The sequence below is a fragment of the Aythya fuligula genome, chromosome 1, assembly GCF_009819795.1.
Source record: "Aythya fuligula isolate bAytFul2 chromosome 1, bAytFul2.pri, whole genome shotgun sequence".
Lineage (NCBI taxonomy): Eukaryota > Metazoa > Chordata > Aves > Anseriformes > Anatidae > Aythya > Aythya fuligula.
In genome coordinates, this window is record NC_045559.1 from 206,449,780 (window position 1) to 206,470,710 (window position 20,931).

Below are 20,931 nucleotides of genomic sequence, written 5' to 3' on the forward strand. Positions count from 1 at the left end.
TATAAACATCCCTCAAGCTCCGCAGCCTCCCAAACTGGCGAGCAGAACAGATGGGAATCTGAGGCTGAGAAAAGCCTTCCAGGGAGTCACTGCCAAGGATGAAAACAGAACCCACAAAAATCCTGGGCAGGAAGAGCGCTGCCCTGAGTGTTTTGGACTGCTGGATCTGATCAGTTCAGCCGCTCTTGCGGCCAGCAGGCGCAAATGTTGGCGAGACCTCACGAGAAACTTGTCTCAAACAGCCCGTTCCCCCAGAGGAAGGCTCGGAGGCCGGTCCTCCCCGTGTCCTGCGCACGAGCTGTGCCTGGTGGTGCTAAATCTGCCCGGAGCTAACCTGGTAGGGACGTCCTCTGCAGGCACGGCCAGTGCGTGGCCTCCCAGTTACTGTCACCAACTCCTCACTGTCTGCTTCTCTTTTGCAATTGGCTTCAGAGGATCCGGTGCAAATAAGGTCAGAGCTGTTCTGGTTTTGAAGGCTGATGTGTGTTTATAAATGTTGATGGAGGGGGCTGGATGTCCCTGGGAGGGAGAGGGGTTGGAGGGTGCTGTGTGCACAGAGGTTTCTGCTCGCCAGTGCCTGCTTTAGGTGGTACCGGTGGATAAACGGGGTGGAGATGGGTCTGTAGGACCAAACCCCCCGCTCTGGCGACCCTTTTCCAGCGGGGAGGGGAGCCGACAGCCACGGCAAAAGCCGGGTGGCAGCGATCTGGTAAAAACAGTAACTCACAGCTCTCCTAGAACAGAAGGGCAGAAATTACGGGTGGAATTGTGTATTAGAGGCTGTTCCCGAGCCTCTGGCTGTCACAGCAGGACGACCAAGCTGTGCAGCAAATTCGGTGCTGCCTCCTGCGCGGCCGCTGCTGCCCGGTGCCGGGCGGGTGGATGGAGCTGGGAGCTGCAGGACCCCGGGGGGAGGCAGGGAGCCGCGGAGGCAGCAGGGTCTGGGAGGCCACAGCACTGAGCCCTGCTGCAGCCCGGTCACGTCCAACGCCCTTGAAGCACCGCTCGGTTTCTTGGAGCCTGTCCCCTGGGTTTAGCAGGCAGCAGGAGCCCACCGGAGGAAATCATTCGATGGGCTGCAGTCAAGGAAAAATAAGTAGTTATTCTATATTGTCCTGTCCTCTCCCCTCTTCCTCCATCATTACCAGCCCTTCTTTCTGCCATCTTTTGCTTCTTTTGTTTGCAAAGCGCAGTGCATCCCATTTCCTCACTCTCTCATTCACCGTGGGCAGTTTGGATTCCTGGAGCAGCAAGGTAGGAAGCGGGCAGAGAAAACCCCAGCAGCGCAGAGATCAGCCTGCAGGCAGTCGAGCTCGGCCAGCCTCACTCCTCACAGGCTGTGAGCACGCCTGGCTGCATGGCACAGGGAGCAGGCAGCACTGCAGCACAGCTGAGACATTCACAAGCATGAAACGAGGCTCCCAGCTCTCTGATTTCATGGTCAGCTCAGAGTCTTTTGAGGGGGGAGCATCTGGGGAGCTGTGCTGCACGCAGCAGTGCTTTGTCTGGAGGCACCTTCCTGCCGTGCCATGCAGCCCCTGCCCCGTGCCCGGCGCGTCCTGTGGAGAGCCTGTGGCCCCGAGTCGGGAGCAGGAGCCTCCTGGAAGTCAGCAGGGTCCGTGCTGGCCCTTTCTGGCTGTCTGGCCATGATCTTTCCCCTTCTTGTCCCTGCTCTGGGCTCCGGAGCATCCCCAGCTCTGTGCTGCCTCCGGCCAAGTCAGCACGCAGCTGAGTCGTGTCCCCACGTGTGGCACATCCACCCTCCCTTTGGGAACACATTCCCGATCTATAACTGGATAAATTATGAATAAAAAGGCTTAGCTTAGCACCGTTTGGATATCTGAAGAATGCCTGATGGTGGCCTGCCTCCTGACATCAGTTCCTTCAGTCCTGCTGTGGACAGCCAGCCCGAGTGCAAGGGAAGAAGAAATTGTATTCCAACGAGGTCTCTTCTCGTCAGCAGCCCACAGCCCGTAATGTCTGCAGGGAAACACATCCTGTGCCCCTCAGGTCCTTCTCCTGGGGGCCTGCCTAGCTCTCTCTGTAGCTCCACAGCCCCAGAGGACTCTAGAGGTCCGTCTGTAGAGGTGAGCGTTCTTGCAGAAGGGATGTTCCAGATGCACTGTGGCAATCAGAGCATTGACCTCTGCCAGAGCCAGGCTGTTCTGAGCCCCAGTGCGCGTGGAGGATGGAAGCACGGTGGCAAACCCAGCATTTTGGCCTGGGCTGGGACATCCCAAGGAAGCTGTGGATGTCTGGGATGAGGAGCTGGACCCACACAAATTAACTGCCAGCCCCTTGGTGCCGAGGGTCTCCTGTTATCAGAGCAGTCCCGGGGAAGGGACGCGGTGGCCGTGGCGTGCCCGGGGAGCAGCTCCCGGCCGGTCCTCGGCACCAGCCAGAGGCAGCCGTACCCCTGCTGCGAGGCAGGGACCAGCTGTCCGGGATCGGGTTTCCAGCGTGTGCAGTCAGAGGAAGAAAATCCTCCACCACCAGAGGATGTTTCTCCATCTGCTGTCGTCATTTTCTCCGCGGCCGTGACCGCGCGGCCGCTTTTGTCCCTTGTCAGGACCTTGTGCAAGGCAGGTGAAGGCACTCTGGGTGAATTAATGGCTGTCTGCAGATCTCAGCGGGGAGAAAGCCTGCCCTCCTCATAAATGAGGCATTTGTGAAGTCATCTGAGATCCCTAACTTCTGCCGTATTTGCTGTTATCTCACTTCTGTTTAGAAGAATGTCTTCACGGACTCTCTCCAGGCACCTCTGTGCTTACGGCAGCCAGTGGGAGCTCTGGGTTGGTTTTACAGGAAAAAAACATCCTCAGGTGTAGGTAAAACTCTGAATTTCAGCTGAGCAGGTTACAATCTAAACACGTTTCTGTGAGCCCTGACACGCTGCCCATGGTGTGCAGCACGGGGCACTGCTGCCGTGCGCTGAGCTCGCCCCAGACCTGCTCCGAGACGGGGGCTGGCGAGGAAGGGGCACAAGGGGCCCATGTGCAGCCCCACCGACTTGTAGGGCACATCACTGCTCCTCGCAGAGCTGCCCGTGGGCCCCGTTATCCCAGTGAAACCCCGGAGCTGCATCCACTCCTCCCTGCGTGAAAGTGACCTTCTGGGCGGCCGCAGCATCCGCTGGCAGCGGCCGGAGCCGTGAGCTCGTGTCTCCGTCGGTGCCTCCATCGCAGTTGTCTCCCTTGGACCGCGTCCAGAGCTCTCTCTCAGAATAGCTGGGGATTTCACACCATCCAAATTGTTCGATTCCTGCGCTCCCCGGCCCGCTGCTAACCTTGAGGATGCAGCGCCCTGCTGCTTGGATGGCAGATGGGCTCGGCCGTGTGTGTGTGAAAGGCAGGGACTATTCCAGCAATGCCTGCGGCTGTTTTCCTCCTGTTAAAATAAGAGAGGACGCAGGCTCCGCAGCTGGGCTCTCGGAGCGGATCTCGGGCTGTATCCTAGCCATCCGTGAGGTTTTTCTAACTATCCGTGAGGTTTTTCCTTTCCTCCACGCACTCCTGTGGAGCTGTGGAACAAAAGCCCAAGTTCTTTCGGTAGGTTTGTTCCAAAATGCCCTTGCTGCTATGACAAAGGACATATTCCTCCCTTCCCTCTGCAAGCACCTCACAGTGGTACAGCCGTGTAGGTGACCTCCCTTGTGCTCTGTTTCTGCAGCCACTTCTCCACCAGTGCAGTCCTGGTGCTGCCTGGAGCTCTCCTTCTTCACCGGCTCTGTAGTGGAGGCATCTCGTCCCGTCCTGCCTTCCCCTTTCTCCCTCTGAGCTCTGGTGCTGCTCCTGACGGCATCACCCGGGCCGGGCGGTGAGCTTGGCACAGCACGGCCACTGTCTGCTCTCGGGGGCAGCACGGCCCCGAGCTGGCGAGCACCTTCCCATCCCCTCCCTCACCCTCTCCCCTGCCCTCTGGTCTGCATTTCTCCTCTCCACTCCCTTCTCCGCTCCGTGTTCCTTGCCCCCAGCCTGTGCAGGTGACGAGAGGTGGCTCTGACCGACCCCTCGCAGCCCCTGCGTGCCCCGCAGGCGGCGTTGGTGGCACTGCAAGGGGTGAGGGCAGCCGTGGGGCAGGCAGTGGGGCAGGCAGTGGGGCAGGCAGTGGGGCAGCAGCACAGCTCCATCCGGCTGCACCCATCCTGCACGGGCACGCCAGCAGCTCTCAGAGGGACCACGGGGCCGTCGGGCCGGGGCACAGCAGCGCTGTGGGGCGATGGGGGCTGCGGCTTCCCGTCCCTCCTGCCTCCGTTCCCCGCTTGGGGAAGGAGGTGCTGGGGGTGGCAGAGCGGCGCCCCATTGCCTTTGAGGACCACGAGCAGGCAGCAGGCTGGGGGCACAAACCGCTGGGCAGCAGGGGCCGGGCTGCGGGCCTGAGCCAACAGGGCCAGCCGGGGAGCGCACACAGATGCAAGCTGAGGGCCCGGAGAAGCCTCTGGTGAAATTGCCATGAAATCCAGCCCTGGTGTGGCACGGGGGGCTGGGATGAGCTGTGTAACGCTGTGAGCCGGCTGCTTTGTGGGATCCAGGGCAGGAAGGGGGCAGAGGGCACTGCCGATGGTTGCTGGCACATCCAGGCTGAGCACTTGCTGCTGCCTCATGGGCCGGAGCCTCCGTCCCTCCGGGCTCCACCAGGAGCCGAGCCGTGGATTTACGCATGGTGCTGGCGGTGTGGCAGGGCTGGCTGTGCCACAAGCCTCAGACAGTTGGTGTGGGGCTGGGTGAGGCCCCGTCCCCGGGGTGCCCCCACCAGCAGCCGCCCGGTGCTGGTGGGGAGGAGCAGAACCAGCAGGAGGAGGCAGCGGGAGCAGGACAGGCCCCAGCCCCGCTCCTGCATCCCCAGGGGCCGCGGGCTGGCTGCGTGCTGCGCTCTGCTGGGGGCTTCCCCTGCCGAGCCCCCACCCTCAGCTGCTGCATCTGTGTGCGTGTGGGCCAGGGGGGGGCGAGGGGGTGGGGGGGGACAGACGGGGGGTCCGCGGTGCGAGCAGCGCTAACGAGCGGCGCTAACGAGCTGTCCTCCTCCGCCTTTCAACCCCCAGAGACTTAACTCGCTGCGACTCCGAGTCCTGCATCCCGCACCTGAGCGACCACCAGCGCGTCCCCAGCGCTGCGCCCAAGCTGCTGGCGGCGCGCCCCAACCTGCTGACCAGGTCCGTGGAGGAGGCTGCCCCCGCGCACCCTGCCCTCGGCGCGCCCACCCCCAACGGCGGCAGCCGGCACGCCGAGGCCTCCGCGCCGGGGGCTCTGCCGGAGCGGCCGGCCGAGAGCCCCATGGTGATGAAGAAGATGATGACGGTGAACCACGGCATGGAGAAGTCCTCCAGCCTCGGGGAGATCAGCCACCCGACGGCCGGCAAGCACAGCCACTCGGATTCGTCGCGGTCGCACAGCCCCAGCTCCACCGACCCCGACACCCCCTCCCCCATCTCTGACTGCCGGCCCAACAGCGCCAAGAGCACCCGCATCCCGCAGCTGGCTGCCAAGAAGAGCCCGGGGGACGAGGACAGCAGCTTGACGGGCGACGAGGTTGACCTCGGCCAGAGCAAGAAGAAGTTCCCCCTAAAGATCTTCAAGAAGCCCAAGAAGTAGAGAGAGGAGGGAGGAGGAGGAGGAACCGCACGGACGCGACCCGCTGGGCCCGGGGGCAGCGCCGCGCCACCCCCCCGGCCCCCACGGGCGCCCTCCCTTCGAGTCGTGTCAGCACCCGCGGCGGGAGGAGCCACCTCGACTTATTTATTTCCTGATCTCTGAGAAACCAAGACGACGACCGCTCCCCCGAAGCCAGCAGCCGCCCTTTCCCCCCTCCCTGTTCCCGCAGCCCCCAGCTTTGCTGTGCATGGCTTCCAGTTACTCCTGCCTCCGCTCAGCCACACGGCATTTGGGTTTGGTTTCAATGTGGTTTTATTTTTTTATTTTTTATTATTTTTTGTTTTTGTTTTGTTTTTGTTTCTTCTGCCTCTTCCAACCTTTGCACAGGCTGTTTGGATGGCCGGGGTGGCGGGAGCCTTGCCGTGCCGCACGCCGGGTGCCGCAGCCCGGGCAGGGGGTGCCGCAGGTGTCGGCGGTGGGGCCGGCGCCGCAGCCGTTCTCCTCCCCTTTATGAGTCACTTTTCTTGCACCCTGGCCCCCAGGGTGGAAGGGGAATGCCCTCTTTGTGCGCTCTTGATAAGCGAGAGCAAGTACAATACCTCGCGAGGGAGGGCCCTGCCCCTGCTGGTACTCGTGCGGCCAGGAGCGCGCTGCTGAAGCTTCTCCCGCTCGCACCAGGGAGCTGCCGCCCGTGGGGTGCTCACAGCTCTGCCCTGGGCAGCGTTCCCCCCGCCGGGCGCGTGGCACCAGCGGCATCCATCCGTGGTGTGGGGGTTGGATCCGGGGCAGAGGAGCCCCCGCCTGCCCCTGTCTTTGCTTCCCTGCCCGGGGGAGCAGGGCCAGGGCCAGAGCTCAGCTGGCACTCAGCAGGGTGTGAGCACCAGGGAAGGGCCCGGGGCATCCCCAAGGGGCATCGGGACAGGGCCAGCCCCTGCTGCCACCTCTCTGCAAGGCGCCTGCAAACACACAGCCACGGCACCCATCCCCAGGGCAAGCTCAGAGAGGGGGTGCGGGGCACGACCAAGCTGGGGGGCAGCCTCCAGGCTGGGGGTGTGGGGCTGGGTGCGTGCCCGTGGGGCTGGGTGCGTGCCCGGGGCTCTGCCCTTGGGTTGGGGCAGGCTGGGGTGGGTGGAGGGTGCTCACCAGGACCTGGCAGCAGCCTCCCTGCCCTGAGGCCGGGCTCTGACCACTGGGTGCTGCCCCGGGGCTTGGCTGCTCCCCTGTCCTCCCTGGGAGGCTGCGGGGCTCATCCTGCCCCAGGCACCTTCCCCAGCACAGCTGCTAAGGGGGAGGCCCCTGCCCGTGCCCTTGGCTGAGCCCTGCTCCGTCCCGGGGCCAAATCCTCTCCATCCAACCCCAGCCCCAGCCCCTGCCCGCTGCCCTCCCCCAGCGGACACGGCCGGGGCTCCACCAAGCCCAGGTCCCGCTCCCACCGCCCCGTCCACGCTGAGCCGCTGGCCCCGGCCGCCGGCACCGTCCTGGGAGGCAGCTGCTACCCCGAGGCCACCCGGGACTCGGCCGCTGCCGGCAGGGGAAGGCGCACGTCCAGGAGGGGCAGGGAGGGAGGCAGGGCGGGATGCCAACAGCCCCTCGGGGCCTTGCTTTATGCCAGAGTAATATATTCGTGTATGTTGACAATACAGGAAGGGCTATCGAGGTGTTTTTCGTTTCGTAGGTGGTAGTTAGACAATTACACTGTTGCTTTGAGATAAGTGAAAAATTCCTCTAAATGACTAAGTGCCTGCGCTTCCCCGCGGCTGCTCCCGGCAGCGGGGACGGGGTCCCGGCAGCGGGGGCGGTGGACGGGGGCTGCTCTGCCCCCGCCGTCGGCGTTGTCGCTGCCTCGGCCGGAGCCGGCCGGGGAGCGGAGCCGGACCCCCGGGAGGGCCGGGGAGGCCTCACGGAGCCCCCCCGGGGCGCGGGGGCTGCGGGCTGGAGCCGGGGCCGGCGGCGCTGCTCGCGGTGGCGGAGACCTGCGGATGCTTTGTGGAGAAGGGGTTGGAGATCCACTGAGCGGCAACTGTTGACGCGTCTGCCAACTCTTGATTTTTTTTTTTTTTTTTTTTTTTTGTCATTTCATAAAACTTTTAAATCCAATAAAGCATGTAGTATATTTTACCAGCAGGCGCCTGCCGCGTTCTTCACCCGCCCGCAGCCGTGGGGGTCCCCTCGGTGCCTGGGCCCTGCGGTCCCGGTGCTGTGCCCTCGGAGCCCTCTCCCTCCAGGCCATGGTGGGAGCCACTGGTGCTGCCCCAGTAACGCTGCTGCAGGGACGGCCTCGTCCTGCCAGCACAGCCGCAGAGCCCAGCAGGAGCAGGGAGAGGACGGGCACGTCCTGGCCATTGCTCAGCCCTCGCCAACACCTCACCCCGCTCGCACCCTCTGCGTGCGCAGCCAAAGCCAGGGGGACGCCCACACCCCACACCCCCCGGCAGCCCAGCACTGCGCCCCGAGGGGTGGCAGCAGGATGAGGCCCTGCGGGATGGGTCCCTGCAGCTCCGCAGGCAGCAGCGTGCGTGGGTTCGTCCCCACGGCCCATCCAGCCATGCACATCGTGGTGGGCTGCGGAACTGTTTATTGCAGCACAAGCAAACACATCTGTGTGCTCGCAGCCCCCTGAGGCTCCGAAACCACCCCAGCTCTGCCCCCAGCTCAGGATGGTGCCCAGGGAGCTGCCCCTGGCCGTGCCAGCCCCCTGTGCTCGGGACCCTGCCCAAGGTGGCTGCCACTGGCAGGGGCACTGCCGCCAGCCTGGCCCCCCGGGACAGCGCTGGGTCAGGGCCAGGGACGTGCACAGCAGCCCCCAAACCTCTGATGGACACAACAACCACCCAGAGGTGGGTAGGGCTGGAGCACAGCCTGGCAGCCGGTGCTGCTCACGGAGAGTCCTTTAGAAACACTTCTCGGAGCATGCAGAGCATTTCCAGGAAGGAGAATTAAAACGTGCTGGGATCAGTGGTTAATGTCCTCTGGGACCGTGTGACGGTGCGAGGGGAGCCTCGTGCACCAGCAGCCAGCCCCCGGCCGGGCGTCCCCAGCACCGGGACTGGCATCAGCCTAGGTGTTGCTGTCGGGCTGCGCGGAGAAGTCGCTGCTGGTCAGGGTGATGGTGAACGGCACGTTGATGACTTCCGCGGACACGTCCCGGCCGCCGGCCGCCCTCCAGGAGTTCAGGGGCTGGGTGGCTTTCTGGATGCGCTGCAGGTGGGCAAGGGTGAGCAGGGGCTGCCCTGAGCCCCCCCAGGGCACAGGGCAGTGTCACTGCGGGAAGGGGACAGCCGCAGACACGGCCACCAAGGGGTTCAGACCCCACCTTTCATCCAGGCTCCGTGGCTTCAGCCCTTTTTCTCTTGGGGATGGGAGAGCATCGCCTCCAGTCTGCCGCCGCCCGCTCCCTTCCCACCCCCAGCACCAGGACAGCCCCTCTGTGACCCCATCCCCGTCCCCGTGCCCCTGCCCCTGCTCCTCCCGCACACTCACGTCGCTCAGCGTCCCCGACTCGCGGCACAGGGCCACGGTGGCCCAGAGCGGGACCTGCAGGCAGGTGAGGACGCCCACGCAGATGCCCAGGCTCGTGCCCCAGGCCGGGTACGTGTAGGAGCCATAGCGCAGGGGCACGCCGTACATCTCCAGGAAGGTGTAGATGAGCGTGAACTGCAAGGGCAGCGTGGGCAGGAGTGAGGGGACGGCGCAGCACCACAGGGAGCTGGGTCAGGGCCACCCCAAGCCACCTCCAGCAGCCACCAAGGGCCCAGGACACTGGGACTGGGGTAACCCCGCTCCGGGAGGCTGGGAGAGGAGCTCGTTGCCCCTCAAACCTCGGCCTCGAGTGAGCACCCAATGCTTACCAGCAGCAGACAGGGCGTGAAGAAGACCCAGCACAGCTTGAAGTACCCCAGCATGTGGCTGCACCAGGGCGGGCACCGGCAGATCATGTCCCTGATGTCCTGGCAGAACTGGTCGATGCCTGCAGGCACACGGAGGAGACGCAGGCGTGACCACCCCGCGGCACGGGGTGCACCCAGCGCGCACACAGCCGGCTCCAGCGAGCCCCCGGCCCCGCTCACCGTAGCAGAAGGAGATGCCGAGGCACATGAAGAGCGTGATGATGACCAGCCCAAAGCCGGTGCTGTACGTGTCAATGAGGGTGAACCAGAAGATGCCTCCCTGTGAGGTGGGGAGGGACGGGGTCAGCACCTGCGGCCACGGCCGCTGCCCGTGCCAGGGCACTCGCTGGCCTCTGTCCTCCTGCCCTGGGACATGTGCAGAGGCCCAAGGGGAGAGGAGGCCGATCCCTGACCCCCACCCCGGTGTCACCCGAGGGGGTGGGTGCTGCAGGATGGGGGTGCTGGGGCCCAACGAACCTGGGTGATGAGGAGGAGCCCCAGCAGGTAGAAGGAGATGCAGAGCGCGCCCAGGAACAGCGCCTTCCTCCTCCACTCACGCAGGGCCGGGAACTCGTCCAGGATGGCTGTGGTGATGCCCTCGATGTTCCCAAACTGGGGGATGGGGAACGTCGGTGGGGGAATGTCACCATCACCATCAGCCTCCCCCCATGGGACGTGGCTGCCCCAGGAACAGCCCCACACAAGGATCCTCCATAACCCCGAGCCCGGCCCTGGCCTCGTGCTCCCGGTCTCTGCACATCGTGCCGTCTGCGTGCCCAGGACGGGGTGTACCCGGCACCCCAAGGCCAGGCACGGGGCAGGACGTGGGGCTGCCCAGGGTGACAATCACCATAGTGTCCACTCCAAGCGTGAAGAGCATCAGGAAGAAGAGGATGGACCAGAACGGGGAGCCAGGCAGCAGGGAGAGCGCCTCGGGGTAAGCCACAAACGCCAGCCCAGGGCCTGGGTGAGGGGGACGAGGGGAAGCATGAAGAATATCTGTGATGGCAGGGCCAAGCCCAGCAAGCAGGTGACCAGGCTGGGTGAGCTCAGCTGCTTTGGGATGTCCCTTGGCATGGCACACACGTGTCCTCCCCTCCCCAAACCCATACCTGAGTCGGCGATGCTGCCCACGGGGACGCCTTTCTTCAAGGCCATGTGCCCCAGCACCGAGAAGATGGCGAAGCCGGCGAAGAAGCTGGTGCAGCAGTTGCCGATGGCGATGACCAAGGTGTCCCTGCCGGGGAGGGCATCACAACCCCGCGTGCACGGGGCAGGGGTGGACCCAGGAGCACCCGGACAGGTCCACACATTCCCATGGCCTGGACCTCCCTTCTCCCCCCCCAGCTTTGGCTGTGCCCCACCAGCCCACGTCCCCCAGCACTGCCCCAAGCTCACCGGATGACGTTGTTGTTAAACTTGTTGTAGGAGGCCATGGAGAGCAGCCCCCCAAAGCCGATGCCCAGGGAGTAGAAGATCTGCGAGGCCGCATCGCTCCACACCTGGGGCACGAGGGCGGGGAGGCTGCAGGGGACCCCAGCCCGGCCCCACCGCCCCCACCCCAGGGACCACCGCAGGGTTTGTGGCCCCCCGGCCCCGGCGCGGGGTTACCTGCGCGCTCTGCAGCTTGCTTCAGTCGGAGGAGAGGTAGAAGCGGACGCCGTCGAGGGAGCCGTTCAGCGTGGCCCCCCGGATGATGAGGATGAGGATGACCACGTAGGGGAAGGTGGCCGTGAAGTAAACCACCTGCACGGGGCACAGCACCGCTCGGCCCCGCTCTGCCCGTGGGCAGCCCCAAGCCCCCGCGGCGCCCCCGAGCCCCAGCTGCGCGTTGCTCACCTTGCCCGAGCTGCGGATGCCTTTCAGCATGCAGAGGAACACCACGACCCAGGCCGCCAGCAGGCACAGGGCGAGGGGCCACTGCACGGGGCCGGGGTCCCCGAGGCCGGAGCTGTGCGTCACCCCCAGCACCTGCTCGCTGCGGCACAGGGACATGGGGACACGGGTCAGCGGGACGGGATGCAGAGCGCGGCACCGGCACCGGGAGTCCCCTTGCTGCAGGGGCCCCTCGCCTCCTCTGCAGCATCCTCGCCCACCCCTCTGCCTTTCACAAAGCCTCCAGCACCATGGGCTGCTGCCCGTGGGCTCAGCCCCATCCCAGTTTCAGTCCCCCCTGACTTACTTCCAGAAAGCCTCGCTGGCGCTGGCGTGGGTGGCGCTCCCCGATGCGTTCTGCATCACAGCAAGGTCACCGTCACCATCACCCTCACCACCACCCTCCTGGCCCTGGCTCAGCCCCAGCCCAACCATCCGCCCCCTCCTCTCCTGCTGCAGGCAAAGTTTGGCCCCAGGGAGCCCCCCCCCGGACCCCCTGCAGCGTCTGGCCCCGCAGCCCCAGCCCGGGGACACCGACCTGGCAGAGCTCCGCGTTCCGGGGGGCATCGCAGGACCAGGGCAGGGGGCTCTGGAAGGACGAGCCCAGGTAGTAGAAGGTCCAGGCGATGATGACGTTGTAGTAGAGGGACACCAGGGAGGACACGAGCAGCATCCCCACGCCAACGCCTGCGCCGGGGCAGAGGGGTGAGAGGGGCTGCCTCAGCAGGGACCTGCCCGGGGGCTGCGGGGGGTGCAGGGAGAGGAGCCCCCAGCCCCATCCCTACCTCGCAGGATGGGGCAGCACTTCCAGACCGTGATGGGCCCTGCGGCCCCGTACTGCCCCAGGCTCAGCTCCATCAGGAAGAGGGGCATTCCCGTGAGGAACAGCATGATGAAGTAGGGGATGAGGAAGACGCCTGGGAGGAGCAGAGGGGCGGCGGGTCAGGGACACGGTGGGCGCTGTGCCGGGGTCCAGCAGCCCCCCAGAGGGCAGATGTGTGGTCCCGCACCCGCAGCAAGGACACGAGTCTGGGCAGGGCACAGGGGAGCAGGGAACCCCCAGGGGCTGCTGGCTGTGTCCCACAGGCTGTCCTCGTCAGCCCCACAGCAGAGACCCGAGCCAGGAGCCAGGGGGATTGAGGTGTGTGGGTGGTGGAGAGGTGGCCCCGGGTGCTGCAGCAGTGCCCAGGACTGTGGGCATCGGGCTGGGGAGGCTGGGGACAGCCTGGGCTGGTGTCTGGGGGGCTGGGGGAGCTTTAGGGCCCTTGCACTGGGACATTTGGGGCCGCAGGAGGGGAACGGGGAGACGCTCCCGCCCGCAGTGAGCCCCACGCCTGCACCTGGAGCAGAGCGAGTGGCCCCATTGCTGGCAGCACCCCGAGCCCAGCCCCAAAGGCCAAATTCCTCCTGGCGTGAGGCAAGGAGCAAAGCTCAGCCCTGCTGAGCCCCATCCCAACCAGCTGCTGGCACGGCCCCAGACCCACACAGCACCACGGGGCGGGCAGGGATGGATGGGGGGGGCTGGCTGGGGACACCCCCGTGCTGGGGGCGGCTGGGGCCGGGGGCAGAGGCTATGGGGCCGGGCAGGATGGGTGCAGGGCCTCTGTCAGTGGGGTGGCACAGAGAGGTGCCAGGAGGCAGCACAGCGAGCCCAGAGACACGGCAGTGCCAGGACACGGAGAGAGGGGCCTTGGTCCGGGTGCAGGAGGAAGGATCTGGGGATTTCAGAGGGGCAGAAGCAGCGAGGGGCTGGTGAGCAGCCTTTGGGGAGGTTTCTTTCGGGGCAGCCCCGCGTGCTGGGGCGTTACAGCAGGCAGGCTGCGTGCCGAGCCTGCCCTTTGTCCTGCCGCAGGTCATTCCCCCTGCTTGGCCACCTGCCCGCCTGCGACGGCGCGGATCTTGCACCCACAAAGCATCCTTCACCTCGCAGTGGGATGGAAGCAGCAGTGCCAGGAGCCTGGAGCCCCCCGGCACACGTGTGCTCCACACGGGGAGCGCAGCCCCTGGCCCCGGCACGCTGTCCCCCCCCCTCCAGCACCCACATTCCCTGCACCCATTTGGGCAGTGCTCGGTGCAGGGACGTGGCCCCTCGCTGCACCCACCTCCTCCGTTGCGGTAGCAGAGGTAGGGGAAGCGCCAGACGTTGCCCAGCCCCACGCAGTAGCCCAGGCAGGACAGCAGGAACTCGTACCTCCCGGCCCAGGTCTCCCGGGGGGGGCTCTCAGGTGGGGCTGGGGGCTCTGGGCAGGGCTGGCCGGCGGTCGGACCCTGCTCGTGGAAGATGTTCACCTGCGGAGGGGAGCGGGGTGTCGGGGGCTGCTGGCCCTGGGCTGCAGGCTCCGTGAGGCTCCTCGGCAGGGCTCAGGGCCAGGCTCTTATTCGGGTTCCCAAATGTGCTCTGGGGTCCCCCAGGACCCACACCACAGGAGCCCGTGGTGCCCCCACATGGGGCATGGGTTGGGGGGTCCCGCACAGAGCTCCCTGTACCCCCAGCCTGCAGCAGCCAGGGGCAGGGCTGGGGGTGTCCGAAAGCCCTGGTGGGGTCTGGTGCAGCAGAGCCAGCAGCAGAGGGGTTCCCAAATCCCAAATCCCAAATCCCAGCCCCGGACGCACATCCCAGCCCAGCCCACGTTACCAGCAGCCTGCAGGGCCCAGACGTCCATGCAGGACCCCCCAAGAGCTGCTTTACCAGCCCCCGAGCAGCAAAGGGGTTGCACGGAGCCAGCTGAGCCCTCCCCTCGCCTCAACCCTGCTGCCCCCAGAGCAGAGGAAGGTGAGGAGGATGAGGTGAGGAAGATGCCCTGTCCTGCACCCAGCCCTGTCTCAGCACGGCTACTGCCAGCGGGGTGTCAGCGCTGCAGACCCCAGGGCTGTGCACACCCCCTCGGAGGGGCCGTGTCGTGCACAGCACCCTTTTCCTTGGCCCACACCGTCCCTTCTCGATCAACGGGATGGGAAAGCGCTCTGCAAACCCAGCTGCACGGGAGCTCTGCAGGCCCCAGAGGCTGCAGGCACCAGCACCCAGCCCGTGCCTGTGTCCCGTTGTCCTCCCGTGGCCGGGAGGGGACGTGTCTGCAGCAGCCGGTGCTGCTGGGGCTGCTCCGTGGGGAAATGCCACGGGGTGCCCCAAAACACGGGCGTTTTGGGGCTGTTTGGGTCCTTGGCACAGTGCAGCTCCCTCCAGGTGCCTGCACCCGGGTGAGCTCGTGTCCTCCACAAACCAGGCAGAGCCTCCCCGGGCTGCCACCCACGAGGCAGCAGGTACCAGGGCCGCCTGTCTGTGCGTGATCGAAGCAAACCTCAGGTGAGCTGTGCCGCTGGGGCAGGGCCACCGAGCGGGCTCTGCCTCCTGCCTGGCACAGAATCAGAGCCAGGGCCAGCGGGAAGCACAGCACAGAACTGCCAGCGTGTTTCCAACAGCCTGGGCACGGCCCCGCAGCCCCGCTGCTGCTGACACCCCCTGGGGGTCCCCACCGCCGCTGTCCTCCTTCCTCCTCGCCCCGGGCGATGGAAAAGTGGCTGCCACTACAAAAAAAGGGCACCCTCCTGCCTCCCTGCTGCTTCAAACCAGGCAGGCGGCGAATGTGCAGCACCTCTGAAGGGTGAGGGGACGGACGGGGGCTCGCCCTGCCCAGCGCTGCCCCGTGTGAGCCGGGGGCTTGAGGATGGTGCCAAGGCAGCGTGGCCGCCCCCAGCCCCATCTCCCCGAACGCTGACGTGCCCCACACTGCTCGGGGTCAGCACCGTCCCCAGGCGGGTGGGAGACCTGCCCTGAGCCCAGGGTGACGCCAGGCTCTGGGCACGGTGAGCACCCTGAGAAACCCCAGCCGCTGTGCCGAGGCGAGGTGCCTGCCCATGGGGATGGAGGGAGGGCAGCGGGGCTTCCACCGGCACAGCCTGACCATGGTGGGGCTGCACGGGGGTCCCAGACACGCTGGGATCCAAAGGTTTGCCATCCCCATGGCCTCCAGGATGTGGGGTCTAAGGGGCAGCGTGCTGCGGAGCCCCCAAGGGATCGTCCCCAGCGCTGCTCCCTCCACACCTCGCTGGGGGCCTGGCCCCAGCACCGGGGCAGGTCAGGGACATCCCCAGGGCCCCGGTCCTACCGTGGGCTCCGGTGGTGAGCTGGGGGGCACAAGCCCCGGCGTGTCGAGGTGCCCGGTGCCCGGCATTTCCTGCTCGGGAGGCAGGGCCGGGAGGCACAGCTCACCTGAGACAGGGACAGCTCCGCCCCGGCACACGGCAGGACCTGCTGCCATGGGACCCATGGGACCTGCTGTGATGGGACCCAAGGGACCTGCTGTGATGGGACCCATGGGTCCTGATGTGATGGGACCTGCTGCGATGGGACCTGATGCAGTGAGACCCATGGGACCTGCTGTGGTGGACCTCAGGTGGCCGTGGCCCAACAACCCCTCCCCAAATGACTTGCCCCACTCCCTTGTGCAGCCACGGGGACGGGAGGCATCGCTCCCTGCTCAGGGGGAGCTGGGGGCCAGCTGGGCTGGCTGCTGGGACGTGGTTTTGTGCTGGGCTCCCCCAAGCCCTGTCTGAGCCACGCTGCTGGAGCGCCCTGGTGCCTTCTCCACCCACGATCCAGCACAAGAGGGGCACGGGGGCACTTGGGGCCATGGCACTGCAAAGGTCCCGACCCCTATGCAGAGGAGGGGGTCGATGGTGCCTGTCTCCAACCCCATGCTGTGGAAATGAAGGCATGAGGAGGAGGGGAGGTGGCACTGAGGGACACAGGGGGGTCCGCTGTCCCCTCCAAGCCGAACAGCATCGCGGCAGAAGGAAGGAGCAGTTTCAGGAATGGCTCTAACTCCTTCTCCTGGTTATCTGTGGTGGCTGCATCCCCCAAAACACCCACTACTGTTACCCCGTTTTCCCAGTTAGTGTCTGGAAAGCCGGCCGAACGAGGCACAGAAATAGTGGCGTGTTTCTTCTGGTGGGAGGCAGGCTGCTGCTGAGAGCTGGAGCCAAAGCTGTGATCTACCCACGGAGGACTCAGTACTGCTCCTGCAGCTTCCCCGTCACAGCCCCGGCGTCATCTCCTGCTCTTCTCAGCGTTTCTGCCTCCTGTCCTCTGCATCTTCCAGGGGACACCGGGTCAGATCCCTGGTCCCCGTTTCACACCAGCTCCTGTCCGTCTCTCAGTATCACACACATTTTTCACAGCTGAGGCACTGGCCCTGCCTGTCTTTGGCCATTTCCCTGACACCACATCTGGAGCCAGCTGTTTCTAACCCCTGAACACAGCAGGTTCCTCAGAAGCAGGAAAAAAACCTTGAACCAGGGCAATTCCCCCACCACAGCAGGGAGGGGAGAGAGGAGGATGACTTCAAATACGGGGTCAGCTCTTCTCAAACCAAACCCCTTTTTCTTCAGGATGAGAGCGGGTCTCGAGTTGCTCAGTTGTACACCAAGCTGATGGCTCTCTGAAAGACTGCATAAAGTCTTTGTGGGTTGAGTGCAACTGAACTCAAGTGAGCAGAAAAAGGAAGCTCATGGTGAGAGGAAACCAAAGGAAGAAGGAGTCATTCTGCGTGCTGACTATGGTCCCTCCTTCTCGTGCCATCTGCCAGGGCGCTGCGGTGGTGCCGGGGCAGGGCGAGCCCCGGAGCTTGCAGGAAGGCAGCCCCTCTCTCTCTCTCATTCTCTCATTGCTGCAGATTTCTCTGGGTCAAGGAATTAACTGAAATTCCATCCAAAAGAAGGGAACGAAGAGCTATTTTTAGCCTGGGCTATTTTGGCCGCCTTGTTTATGACACTGCCTTGCAAAACGTCACCCCAGGACAACCGAGGGAGCAGTGCTCAGGGTCGGAAAGTTAGCACAAAGTGTTGTGATGCAAAACAGCCAGGCAGTGGGGGATTAGACTCTGCCATCTGTATTCTCTCCTTACAGACCAGATCCCACAAGAACCACCCCCGAAACGGGTAGGATGCTCACGACTTACGCTGTAGCCCAGAGGCATTCAGAGCCGGAGTCGCAGCAGCACAGCCTTTTTGTCCCTGGCAGGACTCAGGCAGCTCTCTGCAGCTCAGTCCGTGACTCAAGCCTCCACCTCGCTCTCACGGTTCCCCCTGCTTTCTGGCCAGAAATATTCCTTGAGCCTGACAGCTCCCCTCTTGCAGCAGGGCTGCACCCAGCCGGGCAGCCTGGCACTGCTGTGCTGTGAGGAGCTTCAGGATGTGCCCGGCAGGCGACCTGCGAGCACACAGAGCAAGGCAGCAGGACGGGGGAAAGCAGAGCTTCACCTGGAGGAGCAGGGGGAGCCAGCACGAATCCCCTCCTCGGGAAGAAATTGGGACTGGAGACCTGCCCGGCTGCGCTGAGCGAACAGCCAGCAGTGTCACCATCAGGATGGTCATGGCTCTGTGAGGAGAGAGGCCTGAACTCTGCTCCCTGCTGACAGGAACCTTTTGGACCCCTTGGTACGGAGACGGGCCAGCATCAGGACAGCACGCAGCTCTGGGTGAGGCAGGGTGCAGATCTCCACATCTCCGTGTTGTACCTGGGGTCTGCAGAGCACGCCAGAGAGGGGGACCCGCAGCCAGGCCCCTCCTGCCAGGTGCTGGGTCAGACACAGGCGTGTGGGTGGGCAGGAGGGTGCAGCAGGATCAGATCCTCTGCTCTGGGGCTTCACACGACGTGACTTCCAGGTGCTGAGACAAACCCGGTTCAGTTCTGCGTCCTGCCCCAGCTCAACGCTGGTTTCCCAGCCGGGAAGGGCTCAATTCAGTTGTGTGGCCGAGGTGCCCGTGTCTCGGCCAGCCTGCGGCAGCCCGCTCAGACGGAGGAACTCTTGCTGTGGGAGCCTGGAGCAGGAACCCGTTAGCACAGAGGCGCCGCTCCAGCCACAGCTGTCTCCGAGCTGGGTGGAGGTAAGGTGTTGTGCAGCCTCAGGAAGTTTGTTTTTCGTTGCTACATTTCCTTCCAAAACTCACCTCTCAGGCACTGGGTTTATTGTGCTCATTCTGATCTTGCCACAGCCATGCTGGCGGGGAGCAGGCTGGTTTTCCTCTGCAGCAGTTTAACCCGTGACGTACAATCACATCCTCATAAAGTGAAGCAACTGCCCCACCTACTATTGTTTTACCAAAAAAGAGTGAGTAAAACTCAAAGTAGAAGCACTTGAAGGCAAAGATCCATGAACACAGCACAGGCTTCAAATAATCCGAGATGCAATTTTTTTCCTTCTGCAGGCCTTTTTCCAATCAAGTAGAGAAGCAACCCCAAATTTATTCCCATTTCCTGACCAGTTCCAAATATTCCCTGCATCACCTCTCTGAAATGAGAGGTTTTTGGGCTGCCAGCCTCAGCGCAGTGTTTGTGCGTGGAGCTCTCAGGCTGCGTGGGGCCGGATGGTGCCCTGGGCATCGTCGGAGCCAACCTTGATGCTGATCAGTAATTACCATTCTTGTTCTGAGCTGTGGTGGAACCACGTGTGCTCAGTGTCACTTAATAGTAAACGGGGCTACATCTGGCTGGAGGATGGCTACCAGCAAGGGCCCCAGGGCTCAGTCCTAGGGCCAAGGTTTTTATCAGTGAGCAGGATACAGGAGTGGATGCATCCTCAGCAAGTTTGGTGACATTAAACTGGGAGGTGCTGCTGGCTTCCTGGAGGGACGAGGGGCCTTGCAGAGGGATCTGGATAAATTGCAGCATTGAACAATCATCAGTGGCATGAAGTTCAGTGAAGGAAAATGCTGGGTTCTGCATCCGGGACAGAGCAATGCTGGACACAGGCACAGACTGGGAGATGGATGGGCAGAGAGCAGCTCAGCAGAAGGAGCTCTGCAGTGCTGGTTGACAGCAGGCTCAGCGTGAACAGCAGCGTGCCCTGGCAGCCAAGAGGGCAAACTGCATTTTGGGTTGCATTAAACACAGCTAGCCAAGCAGTCAAAAGAGGTGATTCTCCTGCTGTATTTAGCGTTTCTTTGGATAAAAGAAGTCTGAGAGGCGACCTCATCACTCTACAATTTCCTGAGGGGGGAAGCACAGAGGGAGGTGCTGGTCTCTTCTCCCTCGTAACCAATGGCAGAACACAGAGTGGCATAAACTGGGGCCAGGGGAGGCTCAGACTGGACATTAGGAAAAATTTCTTTACCATGAGGGTGGTCAAAAACTGGAACAGGCTTCCTAGCAAGGTGGCTGATGCCCCATGCCAGTCAGTGCTCAAGAGAGATTTGGACAATGCCCTCAGTAATATGCTTGGTCAGGCAGTTGGACTAGATGGTTTCTGAAGGTCCAAGTGACCTATCCTATCCTATCCTATCCTATCCTATCCTATCCTATCCTATCCTATCCTATCCTATCCTATCCTATCCTATCCTATCCTATCCTATCCTATCCTGCAACACCTGAGGCCCCCCGTGCGGTGCTGCGTTCGCCTCAGCTCCCCCGTCCCGCTCGCACAGGCGGAGACCGCGCTGCTCGGTGCTGTCCCCGCGCGTGGGTGCACCTCTCGGGGGGAGGAGGCCCCACCGCTTCTGTGCGGGGAAGGAAGGTGCCATAAATGCTAACTGCAAGATGTTATCACGCCGTGTTAGACAGCTGCTGGTGGCTGCTGGCTTACAAGGCACCCAGAGAACGTTGGCAGAGGAAACGCTGACTTTGGGGGTTGCGTTATGTGTATAAACTTCAGCAGCGCTTTGGGCACTTTGGGGCACCGCTGTCCCTGGGTGCTGCCTGGACTCTGGGACATTTTCTGTCCCTCTGTGAGGAAAAATTTCTGCAGATGGTGGTTGCTGTTCCTCACACAGCATGGGGAAAGTGCTGCCTCACCGAGGCTGTCACTCCCGGTGTTTTAAGGGCAGCCATGGGCTTTTTGAGATCCTGGAGGGCCTTTCTGCCATGACATGCCCTTTGCTCTGCCCCCAGCTGTGGCATCTTTACTTGTTGTATGAGCACAGGCTGAAAGAGCTGGGCCTGTTTAGCCTGGAGAAGAGAAGACTGAGGGGAGACCTCATCAACATGTATAAATATCTGAGGGGAGGGTGTCCAGAGGATGGAGCCGGTCTCTTTTCAGCTGTGCCCAGTGACAGGACGAGAGGCAAAGGGCACAAACTGAAGCACAGGAGGTTCCAGCTCAGCATAAGGGGCACTTCTTTACTGTGAGGGTGACGGAGCCCTGGGACGGGCTGCCCAGGGAGGCTGTGGAGGCTCCTGCTCTGCAGATACTCAGCCCCCCCCGGCTGCCATCCTGTGCAATGTGCTCTGGGTGACCCTGCCTGGCAGGGGGCTGGGGTGGGCGATCTCCAGAGCTCCCTGCCAACCTCGGCCATTCTGTGACCGTGACTCTGTGAGGGGGTGCGGTGTGCCCCGGGGCTGTGTGTAGGGACGGGGGGAGCCCCCTCAGCGCAGGGCTGGGCGGGCACCATGCCAGCTACCCGCCTGAGGAGCGGAGCTGCGGGCCCCCCTCTCCTCTGGAGAACCTCACGAATATTAAACACTATTAAATATTAAATACTATTAAATACTAAATACGTATTACTATTTCGTATCATTATCGCTGCTACTGCCGTGACGCGAATCGCGAATCGAGGTGTTTCGGCCCTTGGCGGGCCCCGTACTT

The 20,931-nt window shown here is 63.5% G+C and overlaps 2 protein-coding genes across 6 annotated transcripts in view; one reads left to right on the plus strand and one right to left on the minus strand.

Annotated features, from left to right (window-relative positions):
• STIM1 (stromal interaction molecule 1) overlaps positions 1-6,585 on the plus strand; it is an 82,531-nt gene extending 75,946 nt beyond the window's left edge. For all 5 annotated transcript variants that reach the window (XM_032194993.1, XM_032195015.1, XM_032195008.1 and 2 more), the window contains one exon: positions 5,042-6,585. In XM_032194993.1, the coding sequence (XP_032050884.1) occupies positions 5,042-5,591 (550 nt within the window). In that variant the 3' untranslated portion in view covers positions 5,592-6,585. The remainder of the gene's footprint in view (positions 1-5,041) is intronic.
• A 2,063-nt stretch (positions 6,586-8,648) lies between these two features.
• LOC116493565 (sodium-dependent proline transporter-like) lies at positions 8,649-15,525 on the minus strand. The gene is given in 15 exon segments (XM_032195035.1): positions 8,649-8,789; positions 9,072-9,245; positions 9,440-9,558; positions 9,659-9,758; positions 9,956-10,090; positions 10,329-10,441; positions 10,591-10,715; positions 10,877-10,980; positions 11,090-11,224; positions 11,318-11,456; positions 11,661-11,710; positions 11,892-12,040; positions 12,139-12,270; positions 13,456-13,642; positions 15,460-15,525. Coding segments are annotated over 15 exon segments (1,869 nt in total).
• Positions 15,526-20,931: the final 5,406 nt, after the last annotated feature.